General features: G+C 40.4%; 1 protein-coding gene across 1 annotated transcript in view; it reads left to right on the plus strand.

Moving 5' to 3' along the window:
• LOC118850843 (collagen alpha-4(VI) chain-like) overlaps window positions 1–17,478 on the plus strand; it is a 107,475-nt gene that overhangs the window by 19,560 nt on the left and 70,437 nt on the right. The window contains exons 7-14 of the mRNA XM_036760490.1: window positions 104–661; window positions 1,890–2,471; window positions 4,825–5,397; window positions 9,774–10,108; window positions 11,342–11,420; window positions 13,028–13,173; window positions 13,322–13,411; window positions 16,164–16,217. Of these exons, the coding sequence (XP_036616385.1) occupies window positions 104–661; window positions 1,890–2,471; window positions 4,825–5,397; window positions 9,774–10,108; window positions 11,342–11,420; window positions 13,028–13,173; window positions 13,322–13,411; window positions 16,164–16,217 (2,417 nt within the window). The remainder of the gene's footprint in view (window positions 1–103; window positions 662–1,889; window positions 2,472–4,824; window positions 5,398–9,773; window positions 10,109–11,341; window positions 11,421–13,027; window positions 13,174–13,321; window positions 13,412–16,163; window positions 16,218–17,478) is intronic.

A 17,478-nucleotide genomic window follows, 5' to 3' on the forward strand; every position in this document is an offset into this window, starting at 1 on the left:
GAGAGTGGGGTGGGATTTGGGGGGTGGAGATTGGGAAAGGGGGTGGGTTCCACTTAATTAATTCAACCATTGAATGTTGCTTTTTCTTTTTATATTTTCCCAGTGTGTAAGGATATGAAAGCAGACATTCTTTTCTTGGTCGATGGCTCTGAGAGGGTCCGCTCCAGAGACTTTGACAAGATGAAGGAATTTGTGAAGCAGATGGTAAACAAGTCAGACATTGGCCCTGAGAAAGTACAGATCGGCCTCTTGCAATTCAGTTCAGACACCCAGGAAGAGTTCAAACTCAACACATACTTCTCCAAGGTGGACATTCTTACGGCCATCTCTGGTATGGTACAGATTAAAGCAGGCACCCAGCTGGGAAGTGCCCTATCATTTGCTTCCCCTTACTTTGATAGTCCAACAGGAGGAAGACCTAATGTACCCCAGTATTTGATCCTAATCATTGATGGGGAATCCAGGGATGCTGTGAAAATGCCAGCCAAGGCCCTTAGAGATAAAGGAATCAAGATCTTTGCCATTGGAGCACATAAGGCCAACAACTCCCAGATGCTGGAAGTCACAGGTGCCCAGGACAAGGTGTATTATGAAGATAACTTTGATTCCCTCCTTTTCTTGGAAAATGAGATATTTTTTAGGCTCTGCAATATAGAGGAGGGTGAGTGACAGCAAACCTCTATTTTGTTTATTTTTAAATTCACACATGAAACATGTAGAGGATACCCACTGAGTTTAATTGGATTGAAAAATTTCCTGTAGTTTTGTGCCAAGTGTATGCAGTGGGTGGGAGACTCTACACTGAGCTCTCGTGTCATTCCATACTACATCATGTGTGTCTGCAAAGCCCACTTTGTAAGGTCACAGACTCATAAAGTCTTATGGATGGGAGGCTGTTCAGCTCCTCTGTTTGTCTGATAGAAAGGGACACCTGCCCCTGCACCATCCCTGGCAGACATTCATTGAGTCTCTACTTAAAGCCCTCCAAGAATCCCCTATCTCTTTCTATCTCCAAGAATCCCCCTTCAGATGGGCCCGTTGGCCCATTTTTTTCCTTTAATTGAGTCCACCTGCCCCTCGCTTCTGGTTCTGCTCTCAGCCCATATCCACATGTTTGCCTCCTTCACATATTGGAAGAGAGTGAGTGGTCATGTCCTGCCTTACCTTCTCATGGAATCCTCAGTTCCCTTGAAGGCTCAGCTTAGTTGCCACCATCTACATGAAACCTTTCCTGATTTCCTCAGGTAATAGTGCTCTTTCCCTACTGACCCCAAAATTGTTTTTTTTTACTTATTCTGTAAATTATATTTATTTATTTGTGTATTATATCCCCTCAATGGAATGTAAGTTCCTTGAGGGCAGGGGCTGTTATTTTAAATATCTCATCACCTAGTATAGCTTCTTGCAGTCAGTCAATCAATGAAGCCACAAGTATTTATTAAGCACCTAATATATTCTGATGTATATACTATTAATATTATTAAGCACCTACTATGATCTTGTATGCACGAGAACATAGTAAGTACTTAATGAATGTTGATTGGTTCCAGTGGTATATAGTAGGTGCTTTATTAATGCTTGTTGGAGTCTCCAGACTTAACATCCTTAATTCCTTTTACTTTTTAAGCTAGGAGTGAGTTAGGGTTGGAACCAACATGTCTATGTTCAAATGTTCTGTTACTGTCTTTATATATTAGATTCCATTAGGTTTCTAAGTACATAGGCAACATGCCTGGGCATAATTAGCTCCTAAACTAGGATCCCCTACTCTCTTGCATTCCATCTGAAAATTTGTAAGTGCTCAGGGCATGACTATGTTCAAGATTGGCACATATTCACTGAATGAATGAATGAATGTGCTAACAGTTTTCTACTTTTCTTTCTCGCAGCCTGCAAAAAGACAGAAGTAGCAGATATTCTATTCTTGGTACACGCATCTAGTGACACCACCAACCAAGAACTTGTGGCCATCCATAGACTCATGGAAGCTATTGTCAATAACTCACTGGTTGGAAAGAACAATGTGAGATTTGAGGCTATTTCCTATAGTGATGATTCAGAAGTACTGTTTTCATTGGATAAGTACATTACCAAAGCTCAGGTCAGGCAGGCCATTTCACACTTGAAACCCAAGGTGGGAAAAGCCCACACAGCCACAGCTTTAAAGTTTGCTAAGGGAAGGTTTGCTGACATGCATGGAGGACGCTCATACTTGGGTATCACCCGGATCTTGGTGCTCATTACCAACAAGCCAACTGAGTATAAAGAAAGAGGAGACTTACAAGCCTCAGCAGAGGCTCTGATGAAAGCTGACGTTAAAGTCTTTGCCATTGGAATAAAAAGTGTCAAGAAGCCAGAACTTCACAATATCACACGGTATCAGGATAGGTCATTTGTGGTGCACAGTTATGATGAACTTTACCATTTGCATGAAAAGGTGACTCATGCCATATGCAATGAATCAAAACCAAGTAAGTGAACATTTTTCTTTTTTCTAAAAAAATGATTTATTGGTAACCGTTTTTTTATACCAAGAATTGCCAAATTAACTATCATTGCCCCTCTTTGAACTTACCCTCATAATAACAATAACAAAACTAAGAAAACAGACAGATGAAACATTTGAATTAAAAGCATATACAGCATTCTATCACTATAGGTGCTCACTGTCTCCCAAGCAGAAGGAAGTATCTTTCATTAAGACTGGCCAATTTCAATGTCTCTGAGTTCAGCTGCGCCTTATTGCTGTTGTTGCTTATATCATTGAAGACATTGTCCCATGATTCTACTTTCTTTGTCCTGGATCAGTTTATATGAGTCTTCTCTTGTTTTTCTGAATTCTTCATCTTTGCCATTTCTGACTATATAAAAATATTACTTTGCATTCATATACCACAAAATTTTTAAGCCAATTTCTAGATCATGGTCACTCTCTTTGTTTAGTTTTTGGCCAACCAAAAAAAAATTAGTGAACCTTTCCCCCCGCTCCCCAAATATATAACTCTTCAAAGAGGATCATGACATCAGGGCAATGATGACGTGACTTGGAGTTGACTTTGATTTGAGTGAGTGAGGGCTGTGCAAGGTCACCAGCCTCACTCTCTCCTCCAGAGCCATTCAGGAAATTAGCCTGCACATGGATGGACCAAGCTCTTGGGTCCTAGGCACATAAGATGTGGGACCAGAGACGTTTGTAGTGAGAAAGCTCATGTCCTAAAAACTTAGATTACTTGCTTATGGTTGTCCTTTTGGTTAGTGGTAGATCTGAAATCCAAACCCAAGTCTTTAAAATCCAAATCCAGAACTCATTCCAGTAGTCTAGAGGTTTTCAAATTTCTTGGTCTTAGAACCTCTTTACATCCTTAAAAATTTAGACCCATTCTCCTGAGAACTTTTGTTTTTGTGCATCGTGTCTATTGATTTTACTGAATTAGAAATTAATATGATAGTGTTGTTATGAAAATGATTTTGACCTCATAAACCTCCTGAAAGTGTCTCAGATTTCCCCAGAGATCCACAGACCACACTCTAAGGCCGTGTCCTCTCTCTGAGTTATCAAGAAATTGCTATGATCAAGTACCAAAGGTTGAAGCACAGCTCATTCAGAAGGGGAGCAAACTAGAGTGAGATGTGTTGGGATGGTATGGGAAAGGAGGACATAAACCCAGGGAACAGTGGCTATGAAAGAAACAATCTTGCTCCAGTCCTTCCCAGAACTTCCCCTTCGATGCTGGGAGGGTATGTTGCTCATGCCTCTTCTACTCTGCTCCTCCCCCGCCAAACCCAAAAACAAACACCCCCCCCACACTCACCCCTTGCTGTTGCCTAGCTGGGAGCTACATGATGCTTAGCAGCATGCAATAGTATAAACGTCTGAATTAGATTGTAGGGTTACGGGACAATATAGTCATAAATTCAGAGCTACAAGCCACCCTAGAAGGCCCCTCACCAATGTAACCACCTCATTTGCCATGTAGCAAAACTAGAATCCAAAGTGGTTTGCTTAAGGTTGTCCTGTGGGCAGAGTCAGAATTTGAACTAGGGTTCTACTGTCTCCAAAACCCAGTGCTCTTATGAAAGTCAGGATGTATTTTTAGTTAAATCAGCTTACAAATTTACCTAAATTGTTATCACTGAGAATTTTAGTTGTGGGAAGGGTCTGGGTGATTTAATCGATCTGAGGTGGTCAGAAGTAAAAGAAGACAGGTACTATTTTGGGAACATTCTTTTCCCACATACCCAAGTCATTGTCTATGACTGGGTTTGGACACACCTTCCAGATTGAGACTGGTATATGATATGTTTTCTCCTTCTGAGGCAGCTATGGTGCAATGCACCAGAGAGCTGGTCTCAAATGCAGGAAGACCTGGGTTCAGATCCTGCCTCCTACACTTACTGACTGTGTGACCCTGGCTAAACCACTTCACTTCTTAAGGCTTCCAGGCAATTCTCTTGAGATTCTAAATTGTAGAAAAGGTGCTACCTAGCACTGATAGAGGGCAGGAGAGAGTTCCCTCATCTGTGAGTTCTGTGTATCAGTGAAATCACAGGTCTCATCTCTATCCGTAGCCTTATCAGCTCAGTGCTACATTTTTCACAGTGCACTAAAAGCTTTACCTGCCCAGAGCCTCATTTATTTTATGTTTAGCATGATTTCTTAAAAGACATGGACCTGTGTTTTTGCTCATTTGAATGGCTCAGTTGGCCGGAGTTGGGAGTAAGTAAAAACAGAAAAAACAGCAAGGGGGAAAGACTTGGACAAAGATCACACTTTTCCAAACTTTTATTTAGCTTTAAAAAATGAATCTTTTTTTTCTTTTCCAGTTTGTGGCCATCAGCAAATAGACCTTGTGTTTCTGGTTGATGGATCCTTGAGCATCCATCCCCGAAACTTCACTGCCATGAAGAGCTTTATGAAGCAAATAGTGAACAGTTTTACTATTGGCAAGGACAGGGTTCGCATTGGGGTAGCTCAGTATAGCACAGATCCTAAGAAAGAATTCTACCTCAATGCTTTCTACTCCAGTGCTGAAATTAATCAACACATTGACGAGATTACCCAGATGAGAAGTAAAACCTTCACTGGCAAAGGGCTGAAGTTCGTAAAGAGTTTTTTTGAACCAGCCAACGGGAGCCGGAAGAACCTTGATGTGTTACAGAGCCTGGTAGTTATTACTGATGGGAAGTCCTCTGATTCAGTAATAGAAGCAGCAAGTGACTTGAGAAATGACAGAATCAACATTTTTGCCATTGGTATAGGCATCATCAACTCCTTTGAACTTCAGGTCATCGCTGGCAATGTGAAGAGGGTGTTTATGGTGGGTGACTTTGAAGAACTGGGCATTATTGAGAGGAAGATTGTCAGTGAGCTGTGTGCACCTAGAGATATTCCTCCTGGTGAGTGAGAAAAATACAATTTGCATTTTCATGATGATTCCCAAAAATAGATGGCAACACTTATCCAGCGTAATAGATGTAACCTCATGGAATAAAGACAGGCAAGGAAGCAGAGGAGGATTAGATGAGAGTCAGAGAAATAGAAAATATTCACCTCTTGGGTCTTGTCAACGGAGGGATGCCTTGGGGTCGGGAAGAAACAGTTAGATTCAGATCTTTCGTCTGTCAGGTTCTAGCTGCGTAACCATGGGCTAATCATTTAACCTCTCAGTGACCAGAGCTTTCCTCTGAGCTGCCAATAGATTCTGGTGGAGGGATTTTCTATATTAGGCATTTTCCACACCAATGAAATCACAGGTTGGTACCAGTAAAAAAGAAAACAACTTGATGTAGAACCCTGATTTAGCAAAGCTACATTAATGAAACTATGGATGCATTTCTGCTTTGTTTCTTCCACTTCCATTCAGACAGCTCTTAGGTAGTACTTCCAGGCTCAAAGGCACCTAGATTTAGTGCTGGAAAGACTCATTTTATAGATGAGGAAAACAGAGGCCTAGAGAGGTGATCAAGGTTAAGAGGCTATTTCAAAAAGAAAAAGGAATTAATTAAGGTATTGATATCCTATATTCCTAAGGCAAAATCAAAATATAATCATGATTTAGTTAGTGGAGACTAAAAAATAAAAGAAACCCAAGCCCAGAGGATCATGGTTGGGTTGTCAACATCCATCAGATTTATTAGTTTGCTTTGCCTACAAAGATAAAGCCTAAAAATCCATTCTATGATAGAAACTTGAGGAATTTTTTATACTCAAATATGTTCCCTGGGTTTTAGGAATGGGGGAAGGTTCCATTGACCAACATAGAAATTAGAGGATTTATCTAATTTTAAAAAGCACGTAAATCCTTATAATTAATGTGACTATTATATCGATTTAGTCATTTATAAAGTATGTTTACATCAATCTAGCCATTACGAAGTATACTTACTTTGTAAGGAAAAAAAATCATGTCTAAGGCTTGATATTAACACGGTAGGAAATCTTCCTAGGACATTTATTAGCATGAAACATAATTAATGTCCCAATTAAATTATTTCTGAAGAATCTTGAGGAAGCACATGTTCTCAGGAATCTGGTTTCTTGGTACTGATTGATGTATGGCTTTTGTAGGTCAACTCTAAGCTATCTCCCCAGGTTTGTCATTAAGGGTCTCATTTTAAATTATAAACCTAGCTATGCAGAAGCTGGTGGGTTGGATGGTAGGGACTTTTAATGGGAAGCCAAGGTCTAGATTAACCCAGAGTTTTCCTGGGCTGATACTCTGTATTGTTAGAACACTGTGAAAAAACTGGCTAAGACTGGAATTTTGTATACTTGACAGACCCAAATGTATATTTTCTTTTCAAATCTACCAGGGATTTGAAAACATCAGACTGACTGCCTCATTAATTGTAGAGGCCATGCAATGTATTGGAAGAGCAGTCAGGTGGGATCCTGATTGGAATCTTGTTTCTGGTACTAGCTCTGTTACTCTGGGCAAAGCGTGCCACTTCTCAGTTTCCTTAGCTGTAAAATGGGGGCAACAATCTTAGTAGTGCCTTCTTCCCAGGCCTGTTGGTAAGGGTCAAATCAGATCATCCTCTTAAAATTCATAGCAAAACTTTCAAGCTTCGTGTAGTTAACTGTGATTAGTTGGTAATCGTCTCAACAAAGTATTCGATGACATGATTTCTGTGGCTCCTTCCAACTCTTCGTGACGCACGCATTATCGAATGTCTTTGTTTTTGCTACCCCAAATTCAGAAAACACATAACTAACAATAGCCAGGGGTGGCTACTGTAGTGCTGTTCTTATCAGATGTTGTCAAACTCTTGAATTTTGCTTTTTATTTGTGTTAGAAACTTATTACTAAGTAAGAATTATGTGCACCTTTTTTGTCACCATACCTGTGATTTCAGTCACCATGCCTATATAGGGAATTCTCTATAAGTAAATTTCCTCTGCCCATGCAGATAAGCTCTCTCTATAATATAGAAGCTTAGAGACTTGTCTAGGTCACTAAAGGTTGAAATGACTTGCTCATTCTTCCCAGAGGAACGGGGGACCTGGGCAAAGTCCAACTATTCACAGACCGTCCCTCCAAATAATAGGAAAGTGTGGGTCTGGTCTTGTGAGTTCTTTGCTGCAGGGATGCCCAATGAGGAGACCACTGTTATCAATGAAGATTGGACCTGTTCTGCAGATTTAATTCTTAGACCGTTGTTTGGGGGCACTGGGAATTTATATGATCTGTCCAAGGTCACATGACCATAATATGTCTGAGGTGGGGCTTGAGCCCAGGTCTTCCTAACCTCAAAGCCAACACCTCACATTTTTTATAAAACTTTATGTGTGTATATATGTATATGTGCATATATATTTGTGTACATATATATATATAAAATCTCATTTAATTCACCATCCCTTGAGGTAGGCAAAGCAGGTTCATCTTCATTTTATAGATAAGAAAGCAGGAAAGCTCAGGTTCACCGCTAAAGCCACTTGTCCAATGTTCCACAGCTAGTTAGTGAAGTAATAAGGACTCAAATAGGGTCTGATTCTAAACCTGGTTGTGATTAGAAGTAAATTTATGCCAGGCTAAAAAAAGTTTACATAATAAAACCAACCAAAAATGGATTTTTGGGAAAAGTGAGGTGTACGTATTTAAACACAACCACACAGCAAGTTGTGTCATTAGGCATTGATTAAATACCTACTAGGTGTGAGACACTGGGGATACAAAAAAAGGCAAAAGCTGTCCCTGCCTTCAGTGAGCTCCCAGTCTAATAATGGGAGAGACAGTCTGCAAATGGCTACATTCAAATGAGATATGCACAGGAGGACTTGGAAGAATACAAGTGTCTCATGGTTGGAAGTTAACCAGTCAGGTCATCATTACAGGATCTCTGGAGCCCCTTGGCGAACTTCTAGTAAAGAATAGAGAGGTTTTTTAAAGTTCTGTTATCCAAAGGAGGGGAAAGCATATGCTGTCACTTCATAGACCTAAATGATGATTTACCATCTCAGGAGGACAAATGACTAGCTGTCACAGACTCCAGAGTAAGCATGGCTGGATCTCAGCTGCTCTTGAATGCCTGATGTATCTATGACCTTTCTTATGGGTGATATTCTCATACAGACCCCCATTTCTCACACTTGTCATCATCATCTCTATTTTTGTTTTAAAATAAGCCCTGCCAATACTCCACCTATCTTCTCCAGAAATGCAGTTGTTTAATTTTCTCTTGTATCTGTAATCTTTCTTGTGCCAGAAGTAAATGGCTTGGGCTTTTTAAATATGGAAGCCTCTAGGGTCCAGAAGCTGGAGTACTTCTGAACCCCAAGCAGGAGGTGACAGGCTAGTGAATCATTCAAGTCACTTCTAGGGGAGAAGGAAATGGCTAAGCTACTGCTCAAAGATACTCAGAGGCTCATATAAACACACCAGTCCATAGACCTCTCCATTTGTCCCAGGGAAAATCAGCCTTTCCAGAAACTCATTTCTGTGTCTCTGATAGTCATTTTTATCCTTTTATGAGTTTTCCCTTGGTCTGTTTTGTTGTGAGGTATGCTTAGAACTGGGCCTTAGAGCCAAGAAGACCAAGGTTCAAGCCTTGCCTGTTATCCATACCTGCAACCCTGGGCAAGTCACTTAACCTCTGAGCATCCCAGGCATCTCTCTAAGATCATCAAGTAGTGGCAGAGGGAGTTTCCTCCCTGGGAATTTCTACACCAGTAAAGTCACAGGTGGAAGCTTATGCATTGTTTTTGGAGGGGGAGGCTGTAAGTAGAGGTGTTTTGCCCAGTCTGCCATTCCTCAGGCTGGGAGGGCCCTGGGTTCTTTCTCTTGAGTCCTCTGCATCCGTAACTAGTGGTGACTGATGTGTCTGGGGATGGCTCTTCTTCACTTGATCTTGGCCTTCTGGTTAACTCCATTGTGCCCACTCTCTCTACTTCCCTGAAGGCTCCTTCTACCCGGGATCAGTAGGAGGTGTTTGGAAAGTTGGCCACACAACTTTTCAAGTCTGCCCAGTGTGAAGAAGGTACTTAAATGTTTGTTGTGTGAATGAAAGGACAATTATAATGGGACAGGCAGAGCATCGAGTGACTGGTTAATAGTCAGTTGGTCAACAAGGATTTATGAAGCCGCTACTATGTGCCTTTAGGATACAAAGAAATGCAAATGAACTCTGACAATGTTTGTCAGAGTCCTCTGCAGTTATAGCCCTGAGTCAGGGTTGTGTCTATGACATAAGTTTGGGGGAAGTTTCAGAAATTGCGAAATTGTTCTTGGTTTGCTTGATTTTGGTTTTTGCTTATCTTCCCCTTTGTACAGAATGCAGCATTGATATCTCAGTAGGAATTGATACTTCCAGTTCAGTCAATCTAGTGCAGCAGAGACTGCAGCAGCGGCTGCCGGACCTAATGCAAAGTATGACCCTGCTGTCTAACATCAGCTGCATGGCCAACACTCCATTCAACGTGAGGCTGCGCTACCACGTTCCCACTCCCGATGGCCGGTCTCGGTTCGACTCGGGTTTTGAGAAGTACAGTAAAGAGATCATCCAGAAGTTCTTTGATCAGCATGACTTGGAGAACAACTACATGAATATGGCTTTTATGCAGTCCCTTGGAGAGAAGGCTTTCAGCTTGACCTCTGCTAAAGTGAAGGTAGGAGCTGCCATTTCGAATCTAAATTCAGGCCACATGAATATACCTATGTTCTTACAGTACTCCATACACATTTTACTATTTGAATTTCCCATATTTAGCAGTATGATGGAGTGCACAGAAGATTTTTCCTATGAATCAGAAAGATTTGGGTTCAGATCCTGCCTCTGACACATCCTGACTTTGTGACCTTGGACAAGTTACGCAACCTATCAGGGCTTCAAAACCACTCTCTAAGACTATACTTGCAGAACAGGATCTCTCTCCATTGGTGATGAGAGTGTCCTCCTTGGGCATTCCCTGTAGCAATGAAATCACAGGTCCAGTATAAAAATAAAAATGTCTATTTCTAATTTTCTTCATTGTTGGAAATTTTATATTCTTACCCCACATGTTCTTGAATAAGAATTGATAAGAAGACTCCTATTTGTCTGGATTCTCCCAGTGCACAAATTCCCCTTAAGTATAAGTCGAATGACTTTAGAAGGGCCATTGTTCTTTAGGAAGGGCTGCTCTCTCCCAGGTTATTGCTTGCATATTTGCCAAGTCTGTACCCTGGCTATTTTTAGCCACTTCAAATACTCCAGTGGATCTATGGTCTCATCAATAGAGATGTTCCCTCTGATGTTTCCCATCCATACCTGTTCTTCCTGGGCAACTCTTGTATGACATAATCATGGTTTGTCAAGCAAAACAAATTCCACGTTAGCTTTGTCCACGGATGCATTTCTCGTTCTGCCCCTTAGGCCGTCATTCCTCAGTGAGCGCTGTTCTTCAGTCCTCTAGCGTCATAGTTGCTCATTTCACTGACAGAGCTGTTAAATCTTTCAGGATCATTTGTTGGTACAGTGCTGAGGTTATAGCGTGAATCGTTCTGATGCTGCTCACTTCACTCTTTTTCAGCTCGTACGAGTCTCTCTGAAACCGTCCCCTCATTTCTTATAGCACAATAGTGTTCCACTAAATGGGTGTACCGTAATTTGTTCAGTCATTCCCCAAGTAAGGGGACGTAACACCCCAAACCAATGGGTCTGAGCCAGAACATGGTGGGGCTGGGGGTGGGCGTGAGTGTCACACATGAAGAGACAATGTTTTTGAAAATTTCCATCCCCAATCTACAAAAGTGATTTTCGAGTTAATGTGGGTGGTTACGATGGATGGTGGACTTTTGATGTTCCTGAATGACGTTTCTGACAGACGCATCAGCTCAGCACTTTTTTTTTTAAATAACAGGTTCTCTTAGTGTTTACAGACGGACTGGATGATGATTTGGAAAGACTAAATGAAATCTCAGCATTCCTTCGTCTCAAAGGTATGGTGAGACAACCCTGATGGTGCAGCATCTTGTCATGAACAGAGAGCTGGTGTTGGGGGTCAGGAGGACTGGGGTTCAGATGCAGCCTTTGATGCTTCCTGGTGGAGACGATGAATGGGAACGTCCCTAAACCTCTCCGAGTCTCCATTTCCTCCTCTAGAAAATGAGAGTAACCATATCTGGGCTTTTCCAGGCTGTTGTGGGGTCCAGTGAGGTATTGTTTATCCAGTGCCCTTCAAGCTTGGTAACATGAGAGCAATAATACCTGGGCTTTTCCAGGCTGTCGTGGGTCCTCGGTCAGGTATTGTTTGTCCAGTGCCCTTCAAGCTTGGTAACACGACATAAACATGGGTTTGTCAGTATCCCTCTCATTGGAGACATCACCTGTTTTCTGATTTCAAGACTGTCGCATCCTGTTTCCTTTGGCCTTAAAGCTTCTCGTACAACCAGGCCTTTGTGACCAGTTTGAGGCTGGTGCACAGACAAGTAAATGAAAGCTGACAAATGAGTACGTGTGGGGTGAAGAATGTCAGATGTACCTGAATCTGTGTACATGGGGCTACAAGATATCAGACTGAGCAGAAAAGAAATCATGCTGAGAGTAAAACCAAATGAAAAATGACCAAAACTACTGCATTTTGGATTAATACATGGCATCAAAGTGGCTTACTTGGTGTAGAGTCAAGAAGATCTGAGCTGGAGTACCCCCTCAGACACTTAACAGCTGTGTGACCCTGGGCAAGTCCCTTTGCCTCTTTGTGTCTCAGTTTCTCCATCTGTCAGATGGGGATAACAGCACCTCCCTCCCAGGGTGGTTGTGAGGATCAAAGGGGGTAACATATATAAAGGGCTCTGCAAACCCTGAGTTCTATGTAAGCTTTCTGTAAGAATTATTACACTAAGTAAGGTTATTAACTGACATTTCTAGATTGCAGACCCTTTTATGTATGCTATTTCATTGGACCGTCGTAATAACCATGAGATAGGTTCTGCATGGTATTATTATCCCCATTTTATGGGGGAGGAAATTGAGGACCATAGAAGCAGAGCTGGAAGGAACCTTAGAGACCATTTAATACAACCTTCTTATTTTACAGATGAGGGAGCTCCGGGCTGGAGAGGTTAAGTCATTTGACCTGTGTCAAATAAGTATCAAGTGTCAGGTCAGGATTCGAGCTCAGGTCCTGTGACTCTCATCTAGGTCCAGCCACCTTCCCACTGTCCAGCACTGTCCAAGGTCACTGCTACTAAGTATGAGGGACAGGATTTGAACTCCATTCTTTTTGGAGTTTACGTCATCCATTTCCAACCTGTGTGTTCCTGGGCACTTTATTTACCTTCTCTGGGCTTCAGGTTCCTAATTAGTAAAGTGATGGGGCAGAACCACATGCCATCTAAGGTCCCTTCCAAATCTAAGCATCCAGTTCTCTAGTCCGCTATGCTAAGACCTCCACAAGAGCTGGGAGGTGTCGGACTGGCAGATCAGTATTTTGGGGGCCCAGTAGATTTCTTGTATCTCTCTGAAGGTCTGGGATAAAGGCAAAATATTCAAAACCCCAGTTGTAAAAATGCATTTTGTTGTTATTGTGGTTTTTCCTTTGAAGGTCTCCATGCACTTATATTAGTTGGCTTGCAAAGTGGGCAGAAGTTAGAAGAACTCCAGGATGTTGAATTTGGCCGAGGATTTGGTTATAAACAACCTCTGAGTGTTACAATGCAAGCCCTTCCAAACCTTTTGTTGAGGCAACTTGTAAGTTGTTTTGGACATTCATGCCCTCCCACATTGGGGCCCGTTAGTTTAAAAAGTTTAGATCTTAAAATTAATTTTCTTTTAAAACTTGATAACAAATGACAAAATGACAATTTCTTTTTGTTTCTTTTTGGATTCTGGTTTCTAGGACACAGTTGTAGAAAGAGAATGCTGTAAGAATTGCAAAATTTTGGGGGATTATGGTACATCAGGAGAACAAGGCAACCGTGGGAGGAAGGTGAGAGGCTTTATCAATGTCTTCTACCTACTAAGGAGCATTTCCTTCTGACTTTAGTCCTATTTTTGAAATAGAAAGTAGGATTGGGGCTTAACTCTAAACTGTCGGGGTATTGAGGTGACAGCATAAATTCTACTCCAGTTATAATTTGACTCTTGCTAGCAGGAGGCTGTGTGGTCCAGTGGACAAGCAATGAACTTAGACTGATGACCTTGGAGTCACAAGACCCCACTCGTTGACGTTGGGCATTCAGTTTCTTGGGATTCAGTTTCTGCATTTGCAAAAGGAGAGGGCTGAATGAGATGACATTTTTTAATTGAAATTTAATTCGATAAACATTTATTAAGCTCTCAGTATGTGTTAAGTGCAGAGGATTCAAATTAAGGCAGGCAAGACAGTCCCTGCCCTCAAGGAGCTTATTATGTTCTAACAGGCGAGAAGACACACTTAAGGGGATGGGTTGTTTCTCCTCCCCAAGGCAAAGCTAGAGATATCAAGAAAGTGCAGTAGAATTTTGGAACTGAGTAAGAAAAGGCCAAGGTTGGTCTATGAAAGCCAAGGGTGACTCTGGGAGTGGGGCAGGAATGGAGATGATGAACAACTTGGAGTCCAGGGCAGACTACAGGGTTGCAATAAACTTGGTGGCCACATGTCACCTAATGGGAGAACTATTAGGGAGTCTGTCTCAGCTCTTTCTACCACTCAGCCGATTTATATACATGACACTAGATTTGGGCACATACGCTCCAACATTCTATCAGACCACTTTCATTACCATTCAGTGGTTACTGAGTGAAGGCATTATGCTATGGAGATCTTAAGGTTACTTAAGACACAGTTCCTGCCCCCAAGAATCAAACACAGCCATAAAGTTTTCACTTGGCCACAAAATATTTACCTTGTCCCACACATTTGGCTAATGGTAAGTACATCTCATGCATACCCACTCTGATAATTTTTTAATATCATCAGACTGAGATAACAGTGGTCTGCCTGAGAAGCCATTTAATTTACAAGTTTTCTGGTCAGCCCCTGGTTATCTCTGTGGTTAAGTGATTAGAAATTCCATTGTCCAACACCAATGTGTTTTATCCTAACTGGCTTTAAAACTGGCCATGTGGTTCCCACAGTGAATGGAACCTAATTATTATGGCTGCTGTGTAATGCTAGATCAGTATCAAAATCTAAGATGGATCCACTGGTTCTGTATCATCTTTTTACTTTTGCTCATTGGGGAAGACTTTTCTCAAAGATTCATTTAGAACTCAACAGCTCTTCCAGTTAGTCTTTGGGTATTCTCAACAAGTGTTAAGATTTGAATGACATTTTCAGAATTGAACATTTTAAAATTTGTTTTATTGATAATTTTTACTTTTTGCTCTATAGTTGCTTTCTAAACTCCCTGAGCCCTCAGACAGAATCCTCTTTTATAACAAAGAAAGACAGTTAAACAGAGCCAACTGACAGTATATGATGGTGTTTGCAGCATTCTATATCTATAGTCTGCTGTCTTTATGTCAATGGGAAGTATGTTTCATTGTTTTCCCTTTGCCACAAAGATTGGTCGTGTATAATTGTTTCTTGAAAAATAAACTCTTTGTTTTAGAACTAGATCTTCTCATTTAGTGATCCATAACCAACGTCTCAAGACTAGAGAATCAAGCCTGGGAATCACTAAAGATGTTTTCTTGCCAGGCCACAGACATTTAAACAAAGGCAAAGAGAGGCATGTCCAGGAAGTGCAATGAACTTATCTAGATCTAATCTCTTTTTTTGGTAGGACTTAGTGGTCAATTGTTAAGTCATAGGTTGGTCAGGAATAGAAGATTGCTCACTGGTTATTTTCAATGTGATTTGAATATTTTTTCAAAATGATTTTTATTGATATCTTTGGTTTTTACATCACCTTCATTTAAAAAAAACCTTCTCCCATTCAACCTACCCATCTCCTCACCCATCACCAGAGTCATCTCTTGCAACAACAAATTTTTTAAAAGAAAGAGAAAAGAGCCAGTTAGAAAAAATAACCAATGTATCCATTAAGTCTCACAATATGTGAGATATCCCATGCCCATGGTCCTTCTACAAAAAGGGGGGGAGGTATATTTTCTCACCTCTTCTTCAGGGCCAAAACTAGTCCTAATAATTACATAGCATTCAGTTTAATTTTGGAGTGGGGTTTCTTTTTATTTACATGTTTACAACATAAATGTTGGCTCAGTGATCATTTTGAAGGTTTTTTCCTCCAACTACAAGCTAGCATTCAAAGCTGTTCATTTCAGTGGTAATACCATGTATGAAAGGGGTGAAGTCATATAGCAAGAGGGGCAAAGGACCCAACGAAACTAAATGTCTGAGACATACAGAAAAAGCCAAAACAAAACTCTTCAATTTCCTTGGATGAGAAAGAGTTAGCTTGTGGTGCTCCATCATTATTACAATTATTAAAATAGGCATCTATGTTTAGGATAGAATTTTTCTGTAAACATTTACTCCTAACAAACTGAGGGGATAGTCTTACAATGAAACAATTATTATACACATTTAGAAAAGATAGGAATAGATTTAAGTCTGTGTCAATAGAGGGAAAGAAGCACTAAGGTTTCTATGATCAGTTGCAATGTAGTGAAGTGTATTTATTATGTCATTCCAGGGAGCCAGCATTAGTTTTATCAATTTGAATTAACAGCAGAGTTGAGGAACAATACTAAGTGGATTTTATTTTAGGAATTAAATTCTATTTTGTTTTCAGGGAGAGACAGGTCTTCATGGGATGCCTGGCTATCCTGGTGATGAAGGTGGACCTGTAAGTAATAAATCTTAATTTGATACTGAAGAACAGAGTTGAAAATAGTCCCACAGCTGCTTACCTCACTGAACCAAGGTCATTCCAATGCTGTTCTTAACTATACTTTTCAAAGAGTTTCATTTTATCAATTAAAAAAGTATAAATTATAACCATTCCTTATCATAAGTTTCTATACCAGGTAGACTGATGTAAAGAGAGATCCAGGTAGAATAAAACTGGGTTATTATGGCATGATCTTTTATAGTGAGCCTGCCTTAAGTAATCTGTGTTGAGTTGTGTGCATGTAGCTGGAAGATGATAAGGTGGAGGTGGAATCTTTGTTAAATTAGATAATGAGAGCTTAAAAACCTTTAAGAAAACCCAAAAGTAACATTCCCAGAATCACATATAATCTCAGAGTAAGTAAGGGACCTTAGAGTCTTTGTAGCCCAATCATTACCTGAACAGAATGGGAGAGATGGGTTTAGACAGTAATTTCTCTCTACAAAATAGCTCCAAAGTAGTAATACATCCTTTGCTTAAAAACCATCAATGAAAGGAAACCCACCCCATCCTGAGGTGGCCCATTCCATTTCTGGATGATGTTCATTGTCAGGCCATTTTTGCTTGCATTGGGCTGGTCTGCCTCCATATAGAACAAGGCTTACTGTAGACTTTCAGATTATTTTTTGAAATTTTGTTTTTAATTTATGGAATAAAACAAGTAATCCCATCATGTAGTACAATAAAAAATACAATTGCATATGAAACTGTAAGTCTGCTATGTAAACTTGTTATTCCTTTCAAATATAAAACAAAATTATCATGTATATTTCTTTTTTTCCTTCCCTTCCCTCCCCCTAGAGATGGTTATCATTAGACACAAATAGATATATATATATATATATATGTATATATAGATATATACACACACATATATACACACATATATATATACACATACACACAAACACACACATATGTACACATATATATGAATATACACATACATTATATATAATTACTCTATACGTACTTCTGTTTTCTCAGTTCTTTCTTTGGATGCAGATAGCATCTTCCTTCATAGCCCTTCAGATTCTTGAAGGCAGTTCTCATAAGTATTCTCTACTCTGGGCTAAATATTCTAGTTCCTTCATTAGATCCTTCTGTGGCATGTCCTAGTGACCCTCCTCTGGACGTCCTCCAGCTTATGAATTTTCCTTCTAATATGTGATGCCTAGAGCTCATCATAATATTCCAGAAATAGTCTGGCTAAGGC

This window comes from Trichosurus vulpecula, chromosome 5, assembly GCF_011100635.1.
Source record: "Trichosurus vulpecula isolate mTriVul1 chromosome 5, mTriVul1.pri, whole genome shotgun sequence".
Lineage (NCBI taxonomy): Eukaryota > Metazoa > Chordata > Mammalia > Diprotodontia > Phalangeridae > Trichosurus > Trichosurus vulpecula.